The sequence below is a fragment of the Stenella coeruleoalba genome (assembly GCF_951394435.1).
Source record: "Stenella coeruleoalba genome assembly, chromosome: 8".
Taxonomy (NCBI): Eukaryota; Metazoa; Chordata; class Mammalia; order Artiodactyla; family Delphinidae; genus Stenella; species Stenella coeruleoalba.
Genome location: NC_137154.1, coordinates 68,978,217 through 68,993,986, shown reverse-complemented (window position 1 = coordinate 68,993,986; position 15,770 = coordinate 68,978,217). Strand labels below are relative to the sequence as shown.

The 15,770-nt window shown below is 37.8% G+C and overlaps 1 protein-coding gene across 1 annotated transcript in view; it reads right to left on the bottom strand.

The window, feature by feature from the left end:
* DEUP1 (deuterosome assembly protein 1) overlaps positions 1-15,770 on the bottom strand; it is a 75,029-nt gene that overhangs the window by 43,378 nt on the left and 15,881 nt on the right. Inside the window, exons 5-8 of the mRNA XM_079929460.1 lie at positions 15,310-15,552; positions 9,241-9,386; positions 5,731-5,836; positions 656-853 (exon numbers count right to left, since the gene is read on the bottom strand). Coding sequence (XP_079785586.1) covers positions 656-853; positions 5,731-5,836; positions 9,241-9,386; positions 15,310-15,552 — 693 coding nt within the window. The remainder of the gene's footprint in view (positions 1-655; positions 854-5,730; positions 5,837-9,240; positions 9,387-15,309; positions 15,553-15,770) is intronic.

The window sequence follows — 15,770 nt, the reverse complement described above, 5'->3', positions numbered from 1 at the left end:
TATATTTGGGGTAAAAACACTGAGAAACCCTATACTTTCAGTAGCAGGCCACCAGTTTGATGATGAGTATGGGACTGAGGGAATTTCAAAACGAATAGGAGGGGAGGGAGGGAAGACTTAGAAGTCACTTGCAGTATTTTAACAGTAGAACGTTATAATGGCTGTTTTTCCCCATGAACCAAGCTATGCATTGAGTGAATGTTCAGTAAATATGAAGTAATCTTCGTGTTTCATGTCCATTTTTTAAAACTCTAAAACAAAGGTATGAAGTGGGAGTGGGAAGTGTCCAAGAAAAGCTGGAGTAGAAGCTTTTTTTAAGATACAAATGTTAATAGAAGAGAACTATGGAAAACAAATTCAGGAAGAAATCTTTGACCAGAGCATGCTGTGGGAGGTGATCAGAATATGGGTCACTAGAAAATGTTAGCATGAGATTTAAAGAAATTTTCTTGTGCTGTCGCTTGTTTCCCTGGTTCTTGTTTGATGACACTTTGCATTATCTCACCAAGGTTTTATGTGACTCCACAAAGCATTTCTGTGCTGTTAGTCTCAGAAACAATACAAGAAATACAACCCTTTTATTAATCAATAAGGAAGGCGACTATTTGCACTGAGCAAGAGTGACCTGGACAGGTGCTTCCTGCCGCTTGCATACCTGTTGTTTCGCCAACATTTTCTCTTTTATTTCTAACTCCATTTTTAACTGTCTCTCCAGAAAGGCAGCTTTCTTCATGATAGTTGCTATAGTGATTTCCTTCTGATGAAGCTCCTCTGTTAGGTCAGAGATTTCATTCCTCATTCTTTCCTGCTCAGAGCTATGGTACTCTTCCTCCTGATAGAGTTGGCTTCTTATCTGCAGCAGATATTTTCCAGAAAATAGTAACAAATCCTTTATACAGCAGCTAAAAGGTTTTATTGGCCATGTTCGGTCTTCCCATCCTATCTTAAAACTTTGCCAGACCTCACTTTACCCTCCTTTTCTGATCAATGCTAAATGAAAAAGATACTTACAATAATGATTCATTGACTTTTTCCTTCCAATTTCAAAATTTTTTTTTCACTTCTATTTTCTATTGTATGTAAGTCATCACCAACTACTGATACCACTTTAATGACGACTTTGACAGGAAGGTGGGGAAAGTATTATCAAGCACTTTTCTCCCAGCTTCATTGAGGTATAATTGCTATACAAAAACTGCACATAGTTCATGGATAAAATTTGGTGAGTTTGGACATACACTTGTGTTACTATCACCAAAATCAAGAAAATAAACGTGACAATTACACCTAAAAGTTTCTTTGTGTCCCTTTGTTGTTTTAATTTTGTGTACGTGTGGTAAGAATACTTCACTCAAGCTCTACCTTCTTAACAAATTTTTAAGTGCACAATACCTTACTGTTCACTGTTGCACTGTGTTGTGCAGCAGACTGTGGAACTCACTCATCTCGTGTAACTTACTTGATACCCATTAAACCACCACTCCGGATTTGGTGCCATGGAAGAGCACTGGACCCACAGCGCAGAGGCTGATGAACCATTTTTTAGGGAGAAAAAAATTGGCTTAGAGAGGTTAAGTGACCTGCTCAAATTCATAAAGCTATTAACGGGCAGAGCTAGGTCTAGAACTTAGGACTTTTGGATCTAAATTCAGTGCTTTTTTGGACTAAATCATGCTGTACTATTTGCGACTGAACACTATGTTTTTAAGAATCTTGTTACAATAAATTTCAAACTTAAGGTGTCCATCAGAAAGCATCACCTACACTTCTTAAGCCGGTGGAGTCTCATATTCTTAACTTTAGCTAAACCTTCCACGGTAGAAACCTCTGGATCACCTTGGACTCCTCCCCTCCCTCATCCTCCCAAATCAAGTCAGGTAGCAAATTCTGTCCCTTCTATTTCAACCTCTCTTAAATCTCACCTCTGCTTTCCATTCCTACTACCACTGTCTTAGTCCAGCCTCCTCCCGTCTTTCTAGAAATCTTTCACTCTCTCTAATTCTTGAGGATCAGAGATAAAGTATGTAATTACCGGTCTCAAAAAAAAAAAAATCACAGTCCATCGGGGGAAACAGGAAAATAAACAGTTAGAACACAGTGTAGCAACTGATATCAGCAGTATGTAGTGGAGTAGTGCTTACTCCAGCCTGGGGATGCCAGGATAGGATTCCCAGAGGAAGGGACATCACACGGAATACTGAAGGATGAATGGAAGCCAGATGGAAGAGAGAGATGGAGGTGAGCTCCCAGGCAACGAATGCAGTGAAGGAGCGGGGTCAGATGGAGAAGGCACACTCAGTGAACCCAAAGGAGCTTGGAGTGGCTGGGACTTGGCGCGTTGTGAGAAGTAAGGCTGGAGAGTTAAGGAGGGGCCATTCACAAAGAGATTTATATGAATTTACCCCTCAGAACTTACTTCAAAAACTTTTTTTTCATTTCATCTTTAAACATTTCAGGATATATCTCTAAAAGAATAGCGGTGTGCTCTCTCTCTTTTCTAACATAACCAGAATACCATTATAATGTCTTAAAAATATTAACAACAATTCCTCAATATCATACAGTATCCAGGCACTATCAAATTTAAAATTGTATCAGAAGTGTAATGAATGGTTTGCAGGTTTGCTTATTTGAATTGAGATCTAAATATGGTCCACACATTGCGATTGGCACCTATCTTTTTTTTTTTTTTTTTTTGGCGGTACGCGGGCCTCTCACTGTTGTGGCCTCTCCCGTCGCGGAGCACAGGCTCCGGACGCGCAGGCTCAGCGGTCATGGCTCACGGGCCCAGCCGCTCCGCGGCATGCGGGATCCTCCCGGATCGGGGCACGAATCCGTGTCCCCTGCGTCGGCAGGCAGACTCTCAACCACTGCGCCACCAGGGAAGCCCCTGGCACCTATCTTTTTAAAACCTCTCTTTGTGCATGCATGTGCGTGTGCACGTGTGTGTGTGTGTTCTGAGTACTCTGCATACATCGTCTTATTTAATCACCACAATCTCTATATTCCAGATCAGAAAATTAAGATACATAACTGTTCACAGTCACATTCTTGGTGACAGGCAGTCTGATTCCAGGTCCTTAACCATTGTTCTATGTAACCTCTGTGAGCATAGCCCTAGAACGTGGTTCCCACATTGGAAAAAAGCCAGAGTGGGATGACCTAACATGGAAAGTTCTCAGGTCAGTAAGGCAACCATGGTCCAGCCTCAGGATTTATACCATCAATCTCTCATCTGAGTCTATTCTTTTTACCAAAATTTTTAGAATTTCAGAGTTGGACATAACCTTAGAAATCACATGGCCTAACTCCATCATTAAAAAAATGGAAAAACAAAGGGTCATAGGGAAAGGAACTGACTGGGTCTAAGTTATCCAGCTCCTAAGAGCAGAAGCATAGACTAGGAGACTGAAGTACAAATACCCTTACCCCAGGACAATATTATACATCTCCATTCATCTCCCATCTTCTCTCTTCAATTTTTTTCTCTTACAGTTTATTTGATGAACAATGGGGTTGTTCTATCATTTGCCCCAATTTGGATTTTGCTGATTGCATCCCCATGGTGTAGTTTAACATGTTCTCTTAAAATGGTATTTTTAAAATGTGGGGAAAAAATGAATATATTATCATGAAGAAGGAGTAAACTATTTTCATTATTTTTACAACATTTAGATATTAAAACATGCTATACTGAAAAATTTCTTTTTAAATGAGATTAATTTACCTAGCTGTAAATGACTTTTGGCTTTATTAAAAATGTCAATTTTATCACAAAATAAGTTACTAAAAATCATTCTATAATTGACAAAAGAGAAAGAAATAAAACACTTGCAAGATTCATAGTACATGGCTCTTGTTGGTTTTATTACAAGAGAATGAAAATGCTCTCTACAAACACTTCCCAGAAACTATAGCTATTTATACACAATTCATTTGTTACCTTTTCTGCACAGCAATGCATTATCTAGAGGTCTCCCAGAGTCTGTAAAGAGATTTGTGTCTTGCAGTCTCTCCCTCCACATCAAAACTGTGCAAAATCAGTAGATTCCTTCTAAGTTTTATTACTCTACCTAAATCTATGAGGTTAAGAACAGTGTAACTATACTTTAGGAGGATTTAGTCAACCTTTTATCATAATGTATTCACTGGGGACTCCAGTCAAGAACAATTTTTAAAGTTATATTTTAAAATATCAGTAAAATAAGTTTCATGGGATTATGTGAAAAATATAAGGAAAATGATCAGTAATTCATAACACCTTTTCTACACTTAATAGTTGCCTGACAGTCAATTCTTCAGGAGATGGGATTTGGCTTTTACATTATTATATTTCCTACAGAAATAAGCAGTACAGCAACAGTCCTACTAGATACTCAATAAATGTTTGTTTAATTTATACAAACAACTGAATTTATGACCCTATACAATTATGGGAGACTTCAGCCTTAATATTAATTAATTTGTTCTCTAAATATTTATTTTCTCATTGTGTGTCAGGCACTTTGCTGGGCACTGGATGATAATTCAAAGCCACATCCAGTATTTTCCTGCTTTTAACAATTGTTTAGACTATATAGCATTGAATATTCTGTGTAATCCTTAAACTGAAAGACCAGAGAAGTGGGTAGCAGCCGTGAGAAACTCATGGGAAAGCCACGACTGAATTTGACGAGAGGAAGAAGAGAAGACAGTTTTTGTAGCTGCCTAGCTCCTGGCAGAGTACTTGGCACATGTTAGGTGCTCAATGACAAAATGTGGGTGTCACCAATAACAAGAGCAGCCAACATCTATTAGGTGCTTCCTCTGAGCTAGGTAGGCCCCGTTTTAAGCACTTTACTTGCATTATTTTATGGATTTAATGGAAGAGTATGAATTCATACTCTTAAAGGAAGAGTATGAATCCTGGAGCCAGATTGCCTGGATTCAAATCTGGCCCCTGCTACTTACTAGTTATATAATATTGGTGGAAATTGCTGATCTTCTCTGTGCCTTAGTTTCCTTAAATGTAAAAGAGGGTAGCATTAGTACCTACCTTATAAGATGGTTGTGAGGAATACATGAATTAGGATTTGTTAAGCCCTTAGAACAGCTTCTGGCACATGGCAAGAGTTGTTTAAGCTTGTTTAATCCTCATCACAACCTTATGAGGTAGGGCGAATTATCCCACCCCCATCCTAGAAATGAGAAACATAAGCAGCTCGCATAGGCAACTTCCCAAAGCTCATGCACCTAGCGTGTGGTTAAGTGCAGGCCTCTGCTTTCACACTTCCTGCGCTCAGCTACCCTGCACTGAGCCACAGGCCCTCTGTGTTTCCTGGGCAGTCTCCCAGCAGCAGAGTGATGACCTAAGGTTTGTCTTTCTTGTAGCATCACACAGAGGAGTGTCAGAATTAGCAGCTTGGTAGGTTATTATCTTAGGAGAAAACACAGAAGGAAAAAGAAGGGAGTGTGGGGGCTTCCCTGGTGGCGCAGTGGTTGAGAGTCCGCCTGCTGATGCCGGGGACACAGGTTCGTGCCCTGGTCCGGGAAGATCCCACATGCCGCGGAGCGGCTGGGCCTGTGAGCCATGGCCGCTGAGCCTAGGCCACAACAGTGACAGGCCCGCGTACCACAAAAAAAAAAAAAAAAAAAAAAAAAAGAACGGAGTGAGAGGGAAGATGTTTTTCCCCCTTTGTATTCAGAGACCTCAGATCTGCCTGTAAGAACAAAGCTCATTATTTGCCATACCTTGTTCAATTCTTTTTCATGATTTGGTTGATCTGGGGTCACTGCAAACAGCTCTTTCCGTTGTTTTTCTGATTCTTTAATAGATGGTGAATAAGATGATTCAAGTCTACAAATTATAATGAGTAAAAATTAAGCTTAAATTGATAAATTGTTGTGATTATATTGTTAATTTAGGCCATCATAGGATGCAGAGATAGATTATTAGTCTGCTGGAAACATTTCTAGTTACAGAAATGGCAAGTTCTAATACATTCAGGTCCCATAAGTATTTGCATATTTAACTGAGTGCAAATAGTCTTAGTGAAAAAAATAAAACCTAGTTATTAATATGGAATTTCAATTATACATTAAAAATTGGCTGAATACTGGATTTGCATATGTAGATAAGATTTTTGGATAAGAAGAAAAGACTGTTTGGTATAATAAAATAGCTTGGGAGCCAATTTAAAAAAGAAAATACACCTGACCTGCTTCTACATCGTGGAAAGGAACTATGTCAGGAGATGTCCGAGGGGAGCCGCTACTCTGTAAAAGTGATTCAAAATGATTAAATCTGACAGGCTACCCAGAGAGAGTGCAAATATGTCTATTTTTTGGCTGCTCAATTTATAAAATGGAATAGCAACCATATATGGACACTAGAGAGGAAAGGCAGAAACTAGTATAAAAAGTACCATTTCCATAGGAAGGTTGGAGAACTAGAAACAGGTAATGTTCACTTCCACATCAGGGAGGTTGGTAAAATTAAAAAAACATTAAAACAGAAAAATAAAGATAACCAGGCAAGAAAAGAAACATGCTTTCCACTATTGCTGGACTAACCTGGTAGAGTCTAGGGTTTTGAGGAATGTACCCACCTATAAGTGAGCATAATTTTAGATTTCCAAAGAGCTTTTTAAAAAGTTCCACAAATCAAAAACTTAAGCCACCATTCAAACACAACAAAATCTGAGTAATGATAGAGAAACAACTAATGTAAAGATGGAAAATATAGGGCTCTTTTAAAAGGTATAAATTAATAGTGATATCCCTGAGGTACATATGTCTGGACTGGACTGCTTTTATTCTGATTATCAAATATACATGTTAAGTGTAGAAAACAGTTTATCAGAGTATATACTGCGATAAATTGTCATCTAGGAAAAACTGTTGTCAGCATTTTTGTGTATATTAATTGTCTTTTTTGCCTGTGCATATGTGTATAAAAACATACATGTTTCCTGTACAATTAGAATGTACTGAACACATTATTTTTCAGTCCCCTTTTGTTTCCCACTCAGTAATATATTGTATTTTATCCAATATTCTCCTAAAACATTATTTCAGGATCAATCTTAAATTTCTCTTATTTGCTATGATTTTAAGAAGGTGAAAAATGAAATTTCCTAATTTTTTAATTCTTCCTAAGCAATTCAGGGAGTGGAATGCTGAACTGAATGGTAAAACCTCATAATGACCTTATAAATTTCAGTAAGTGAAGGGAACAAACATCAAGCTTTAATGTGGACAAATTTAAAGAAGAAAACAATAATCATGCTAATATAAAGATATAAAGGAACTATCATTTATCTTGTAAGAAGGGAATGTAGAAATTATTTTTATAACTCTCAGAACATATCAGCCCAAGGTGTTTCTATAAGTAAGAAAAGAAAAAGCTAACAAAATCTTAGCATTATGGAGAAAGGTTCTGAAAATGAATGAAGACATTATAATGCTACTATTATAAAGCTATTGTGTGTCTACACTCAGTAGCCATGGCTGCTTCACCTTAATACAGCTGTAAAGACAAAACAGAGTCTAAATTAAAAAAAAAACCCAAAACAATAAAGAGGATAGAATCAAGCTCATATGAGCACAAACTAAAAGAATTAGAAACTTTCAGTGGGAAAGATGAAGGCTGAGAAGACTCTGCCCAAAGTCTGATATACAATGGAAGCTGTGAAAAGTTAAATATCTATCTTTTCATCAAATCTCAGAATACTAGAACTGAAGAATATCCTCCAAATTAGAAAGATGTAGCTTGGAGACCAAAATATATACCAACTTAAATAGAAGATGGCAAGCAGGCATACCAGAAGAGTCGTATTAGCCAAATATGTGACTAACGGCAAGATTTTAGATTAAATCATGTATTGAAGGACAGTTGGCAATGTCTAGAATTCAGCATTGGCCTTGTGAGGAAGTTCCAGAGAAAATACCTACAATGCTCTTCACAAACCAGAGCTAGACATGGGTTGAATGGTTTGCTCTTGTAGGAAACTTCTTACGTTTTTAGGCATATACATTCCTTGCGCAAAGACATTTCTCACCAACTCACCACACTGGGACAGTGCCTTGCACATAATATATTTCCAATGGATTTATTAATGATCAGTGGTGATGACATATAGCTTATATATCTGAGCACTCTATAATGCTAACTGGCTAAGAGGCATTCTACCATCCCTGGTTAGATGCACAGTAGGTCATTTTTACAGATCTTAATTTGCCATTTGTTGTTAAGCGTAGACCTCAAAGAAATGCTAGCAGATCCCACAACTTTGAGGAAATAATTATTGCCTTTAAAACAATGTAATTATCCTTCAGTAAAATATCCCTTACCATTTGGCTATTCAGTTTCTAAAATCCTATCATTGGTCTGGCATTCGCCTTCAGATGTATGAAGGATTCAAGTTCTAATGAGAATTAGAACATCAGTGAATAGTTAGAACATTCAAACTGTCTATTCACAAACATAAACATTTAATAATCCTCTGAAGTTCCATTTCCTTTGTGGTTATGTAGTACACAATATCTGTCTGATTTTAAAAAAGGGAAAAAAAGTCTGGTCTAACAAAACCCTTAATGGAACTGACACGGTGGTGAGTGTGGAGGCCAAAATAAATACAACATTTATGAGTGAAAAGTTAGTAACAGGTTTAAGGCCAACAAAATAAAAATATTTGAAAAATATGGAATAAATCTTATTTACCAACACTGATAATTAAATACCAGCTCTATATTATTGTTTTTACGATATTCTGAAGAATAAAGTTCTAAGAAAGTCTCTGACTTCATTATGACACATAAATATCCACATATCAGAGCATGATATAATTTTCTAGGTGAGTAAAGATACTGATTTTGAAGATAAATAATCACTAACTTTTTTTTTTTTTTGCTGTACTCGGGCCTCTCACTGTTGTGGCCTCTCCCGTTGCAGAGCACAGGCTCCTGACGCGCAGGCTCAGCGGCCATGGCTCACGGGCCCAGCCGCTCCGCGGCATGTGGGATCTTCCCAGACCAGGGCACGGACCCGTGTCCCCTGCATCGGCAGGAGGACTCTCAACCACTGCGCAACCAGGGAAGCCCCCACTAACTTTATTTTTAATATCTAATATTACCTAATAATTAACAGCATGTTAATACAAAACTGACTTTTAATTCTAGTTTCAAATATAAAACTCTTAAAAATATTCAAACATGATGTTTTGAATAGTTTTTCTCAGGCTGCTGAATATAAAAATATACCTTTTTTTATTATCTGGAGCACTTTGGCACTCTCCTAGTTTTAATAATTCTCTGTACAACTGCAATCGTTCCATTTCTATAATTCTCAAGAGATCATCACGTGATTGTAACTCACTTTTCACCTCTGAGAGTCCTGCTGCCATGGCCTAAATAAAAACATCAAAAAATTTCAGTCCTCACGTTTGGATATCATGATGTATAATACTTTTAAAAATATTTAACATCTATGAAGCAGCCTAATTTCAAATGAACTGATATATCATCCTTTGCTGGCTCTGTCTTACAGAATTTCATTCATTTATTCAACAAATATTTACTGAGCTCTTACTCTATGCTCAGCACTGAGGATACAGACACAGGATCTGTCCTCATGAGCTTACAGTCTAGAGATAAAGACAAAGAAGCATCCAAATATGGCCATACTGTATGAAAGAGGGAAACATAAAAGTATGAATAAAATATCAATGCATAAAATTTGAATGAATGCAAATAATTCCTAATTTAAATAAGATAATAGCCAAGAAAAATCTAATTTCAAAGCTGGCCAACAAAGTGAATTATAAACCGTGGTTTACGGTTCCACTATTGCCCAATAGTAGCCCTACTTCAGCTGGTAACTAGAAATACCAGCAATCCTTTAACCCAGTGTTTTATTTGGCTAATAGCAGGGACTTGAGCAAGTTTAGAAGCTGTTGGGAAGGATCTAGTTGGGAGAGAGAAGGGGTAATACTAACAGTGTCAGGTTCCTGAGAAGGTAGGTGGGGTGGGTCCCAAAGCACAAGTGAAAGAACTGCCTAAAGCAAAAGAGTCCCTCTGCTCCTGCAGTAGGAAAGAAGGAAGGAAGATGGAATGGAGACACGTATATGCATTTGGAAATGGGGAGCTAGGAGAGGGGCTACCTGTTGGCTTTTATTTTCCTTGTGAAGGAAAAAGGCAATGTCAGGTCAGTGGAAGGAGAGGTGCAGGTGGGGGTAGGGGAGGGGTTTTTGAGAGTGGAGAAGGTTTGAGATGGCCTTCAATGGGCATGGGAGAGTTAGTTGTTTGGAGCAACACAGTAGGACTCCTGGCAATGTTGACACTCATTTGAGGTTTGTGCCCATGACCTGCTGAGTGATTTTCTCCAGCAGAACTTGGCTGTTCTCTGGGAGAGAGGAATGGAAGAGTCCTTTCATATCAACAGGTCTCCTCCACTCAATTACACAGAGAAATGAATATTTATTAATGTAATTAATATTAAATACATATTAATATATTTGATGACCCAAGTCATCAAATCCATCGCCATTTTTATAGATGAGGAAATTGAGGGCCAGACTTGGTCCAAAGTTACATAGCTCATAAGTTGCAGATTCTGGAATGGAAAAATCCAGATCTTTTGTCTACTAGTTCAGTTAGAACATTCAAGACGCAAAAATAATTGTTTCATGCAAAATAAGTAAAGCAGACCTGTAGCTTATCGGTAAAGTTGGGGGGGGGGTGTTGTTCTGAGGGCACTGCTAATAAAGGCTGTAAAAAAACACTGTTGATATTTTCAAAAAATCATTTGTTCAATAATGCTTTATATATCAATAATAGATTCATTCAAATATAATCCATATACCATAAAATGCACCCACTTAAAGTGTACAGTTCGGGGGATTTGAGAATATTCACAAAGTTGTGCAAGCGTCACCACTATCTAATTCCAGAACAGTTTCATCACTCCTAAAATAAACCACATACCCATTAGCAACCACTCCTCATTTTCCCTTCCTTCCAACCCCTGGCAACCACTACCGTATGTTGTGCCTCTATGGAATTACCTATTCTGCACAATTCATACAAATGGAATCATATGACATGTGGCCTTTTGTGATTGGTTTCTTTCTCTGGGCATAATGCTTCCAAGGTTCATCCATGTTGTAGCATGTATCAGTACTTCATTCCTTTTTATTAATAATATTTAATTGTATAGATATACCACTTTATTTATTCATCAATTGATGAACGTTTTGGTATTTCCTTTTTTTTTAGCTATTATGAATAATGCTGTTATGAAATTCATGTATAAGCTTTTACGTGGACATACGTTTTCTTATTCATTAATTCTTATGCAAAAATTCACAGCTTAGACTTATAATCATGTAGACAGTATAGGACATATGGGTTCCCAGATAAACTTTCTTTTTTTTTGACCGAAGTCTTAAATATAATGTATTATTTTGCAGGAGACCTAGAGACCTGGGCTCAGTAAAAGACCTAGCTGCAATACTTTAGCCCCAGAAATTCCTGGCTGATTTGGAAATAAGAATGAAAATATATTCAAATAGGTGACCTAACAGACTTGTTTGGATAAAGTCCTTGTCTCAAACAGTGGGGATTTTTCAGATGAGTTTAAAATTCCAAAATAAACAAAAGAAATGTGGAACAATAGATTAGCGAATAGAAAGACAAATTAACTTGATGTGAATTTCATCGATTACTTTACCCAATTGAGGAAGGCACTCTCCCGGCTCCCTGCATTGCAGATTTACTACCAGGGAGCAATCTAACATGAACCTGCATGTAGAAGAGTGGGCCTGCCTTCACTTGGGGAAGGGGTAGGGTACAAAAGGGCTCTAACTCCAGGACAATGAAATGTAGTGTCACCATGGAATTCTGTAAAATGTGATAATAATGGAGTCTATTTGTGTACTGTCATTAGAAAATAATACCTAAAAGAGAGACATTTGGGGCTTCCCTGGTGGCGCAGTGGTTGAGAGTCCGCCTGCCGATGCAGGGGACACACGTTCGTGCCCCGGTCCGGGAGGATCCCACGTGCCACGGAGCGGCTGGGCCCGTGAGCCATGGCCGCTGAGCCTGCGCGTCCGGAGCCTGTGCTCTGCCATGGGAGAGGCCACAACAGTGAGTGGCCCGCGTACCGCAAAAAAAAAAAAAAAAAAGAGTGACATTTGGAGATATCATTAAGGGAAAAAAAAGCTTCTTTGTGATCTAGCTGCACAGGTAGAAGAATTTATGTTAGAATTGAAACTTTTACAATAATAATGATTTGACAGGTTTTTCTAACATGAAGGAATATGTGAAAGTTTTTAATTATAATTGACAGCATTATGTAAAATTGATTAGAAAGTGCAAAAAAATAAGCTTTGTTGATATTGATAAATTGAGTTGTTTTTTGACTTGTGTAATATCCCTTTGAATTCAATGTTAATAATACTGAGTTGACACAAGAATTGGTGATTTAACTTAGATTAGGTGATTTAACGTTAGCATGCTTTTGTATAAAAGTCAAACCAATTATTTGTCAGTGTGGATGCAAATATTCAGGAAAAATGATTCTTTGGTACTTGATTCAGTTACTGGAACACTTTCAAGTTTGCTTGGAACAACTTGGGTATGTAAATCTCTACTTTTTTAACTGTAAATTTTATGAAATCTTAATACAGATTGGGAACTTCCGGTGAATACTAAACATCCAAATTGAGATGTGTAAGTGTAACATACACACCAGATTTTGAAGACTTAGTATGAAAAGAAATGTAAAATATCTCATTAATAATTTTTTACATTGATTATAAGTTGAAATGATAACTCTTTGGATATATGCTGTGCTACATAAAGTTTATTACAATTATCTATTAATTTCACCCATTTCATATTACGTCTTTTAATGTGGCTACTAGAAAAGTTTAAATTACATTTGTGGTTTGCATTATATTTCTATTGGACAGTGCTGCTCTAGTACCTTAATGACATATTAACAAGCAAAGAAAAAAGGTCCATTTTTTTGGCATAGATATTAGAAAAAATGCAGAACAATTTATTTCTGTCATTAACTGCCAATGGGAAATATTGTACACTTTCAAAACGTGAGTAATGCAGCACAGTAAATAAACATATGCAATGGAATTAATAGCTATGCTGACACATTTCAAGGTTGTGGAAAGACAAGTGAGAAGGTGTGATTCGTGTGAAAATTCAGATGCAGCTGGCATTAAAGTGTGTTGTAAGCTAAAGAGAATTTTATATACAATAAGTGACAGTAATTCAGACTGAAATGGTTGTCTTTTTAAATTCATGTGCAAGACGTGGAACACCGTCATATGACAGTTTTGCAAAACGAGAAGAGAAACTTCTTTCTAAATACATGCACTGGTTACAGTGATTATTCACTTCTAATTATTCCCATTTGGTAAAATATAAATTTTGTAAAACTAGTTTGAGGCCCATCTGTTTAGTTAGAAATTTGCTTAATGGTTTGAGAGAAGCAGTGAGTTTGAACCCTCAATCAGCTATCAAGCAGTAAATAATTGATACTTATTCTAAAGCAAAAGAATGAAACGTAAGTAAAATTTGGAAGTAAAACAGGGAAAAGGCCAAACAAAAGCAGCATTTTTTTCTAGTTGCATCAAAATTAATTAGTGTTTTCCTGGAAGTAGAAATCTTAGCTTTTAGACACCTTGAAGTTTTTGAAGCAAATTACTTCTCAAAAATCTTTTCATTAGAACTATAATATATTTTTTTTGTGTGTGTGTGAACCATACTCCAGAATAATTTGCTTTTTTTTTTCTGCAAGTGAACCCTTGTGATCCTGGTGCAGCCTCTAGCAGTATAAAGACAGCTGCAAAATGTAAATTTAAGTCGTCTTTAAATCAGGGCCAGAGGTGTGACCCGTGGCCCCTGTCCAGGGGGATGACGGGGAAGCAGCCCCTGGGAGGAAGGGGAGCCTGTCAGAACTAGCAGTCACGCAAACCCAGCTCCACCAGGACTGGTGGGCTGATGGCGAGCTAAACACTAGAAAGCACCTGGACAAGCTCTAGAGCAGAAGAGGAGGGGCTCGTCTCACTTACATTCTAGTGAATCCAGAGAAAACATCATCAATAACTTTTCTGTTTCTAGAAGACGTATGACTTTCTCAGTGTTTAGCATTTGTGGTTTAGCCTGGTTTGTGTACATCTGCTTTCTCATTTGTATTGGAATAACACCCCCTCCCCAAACAAAGCTGGAGTTTGGGGTGGGAAGCTGTACTTCTCGTAGAAATGCCACAGGATAGGAGAAGCCGGGAGCCTGTGCTCTGTCCCCTTGCCAACGTGGGGACAGGGGAACACAGAAGATAGATGCTGGCAGAGAAAGAAGTGAAAGGATGAATCCCACACGTAATCCCACATACAATGTGGCAGAAGGAGGGAAGGAGAAGTCGGCCCAACACTAAGAAGTGACCCTGGGAAGAAGAGCCTGAGGTGGAATATCTTAGAGAAGTGGGAGTCTGCTCAGGCAGTGACCTGGAAAGGTGACCTCAGCCTGAGGAGGGAATAGAGTGGGACTAAGAAATGGGCCAACTGACACAGAGGAATCAGTAGAAAGAGGCTGAATGTTTGCTGGTGGGAGATAAGACGTAGAATGGGAGAGAAAACCACAGAATGTCTCAAGTAACTGGGAGAGCCATGAATAAGAAATACGTATTTAGTCGAGAAATTGGTAATGATCAATTTTGATGAATGCTGCATAACCTTCTTAGCGGTTCCAAGAGAGAGACAAAAAAAAGATTTTTGAGTTAAGAAAAAAATTAATCCTTGGAAAAACCATCCATCACATCTACCAAGGTGGAGTTACCTCCTATTTGGTAAACGATTATGATAAGGTTAATGGCGATAAATCACAGGGAGTGACCCTCATGCCTCTCAGGGAGGTGATTAGATTGTCAAACCCTTAATCATTTCCTGGGTCTCCAGCCCAGGACTCCTGAGAGGCAAAGAGGCACAGTGTCAGAGAGAATGAACACTGGAGACAGAGGGTGTGGTGTGGCTAAAGGGCCATGGTTTTTAGGAAGAGAGGTCTGTGAGAGACCACTGTTCTACTGCACTGGTAATATTTATTATCACGTCGCTGCAGAACCCGAGTGCACCTAGTGGGGAAAAGTACCCACGGGAATACTGAACTTACTCATCAAGTAAGAATTACTTATTAAGAGGAAATATGAGCTGAATTTACATATGTAATAAAAAATTAGCTTTCTAATCCACATGCCTGTTGAGTCATCATTTGTACAACTCATGGGCTATAACAGTTGAAAAACAAATAAATCCTTACCTGGCACTGTCTTTGGTACATTTTTAGTTCTTGTAAGAGCTTCTGATTTTCATCTTGTAACTTATTCCTGCTTAGCGCTATTTCACTCACAGCTGATTTTAATTTTTCAATAATGAACTCATCTCTTTCATTGGTTTCACAACTGGTATCTGGTTCGCATATCCAAGGAATTTCAGAGCTGCTGTCTTCTTCTATGTCCTGTTTTTTACTATTTAGTGGAGTTTGGTAACTTTGCGCCTGTTTCTGAGAAATATGAAAATTGTGTCAGTTAAGTGAAGAGTATCGTATTTAAGCTTACATAAAGTTCAAGAATGATAGAAAAGAATTAGTAAAAACATCTTTAAATATATTATTAGATAGTGAAGCTTTGTCCTTCATAATTCAGTCTTGTGTTTATTCTAAAACCTCAATTTCAGGTGGCATAAAGAGAAAATATATCTGTATAACCTCAGAGCAAAGAT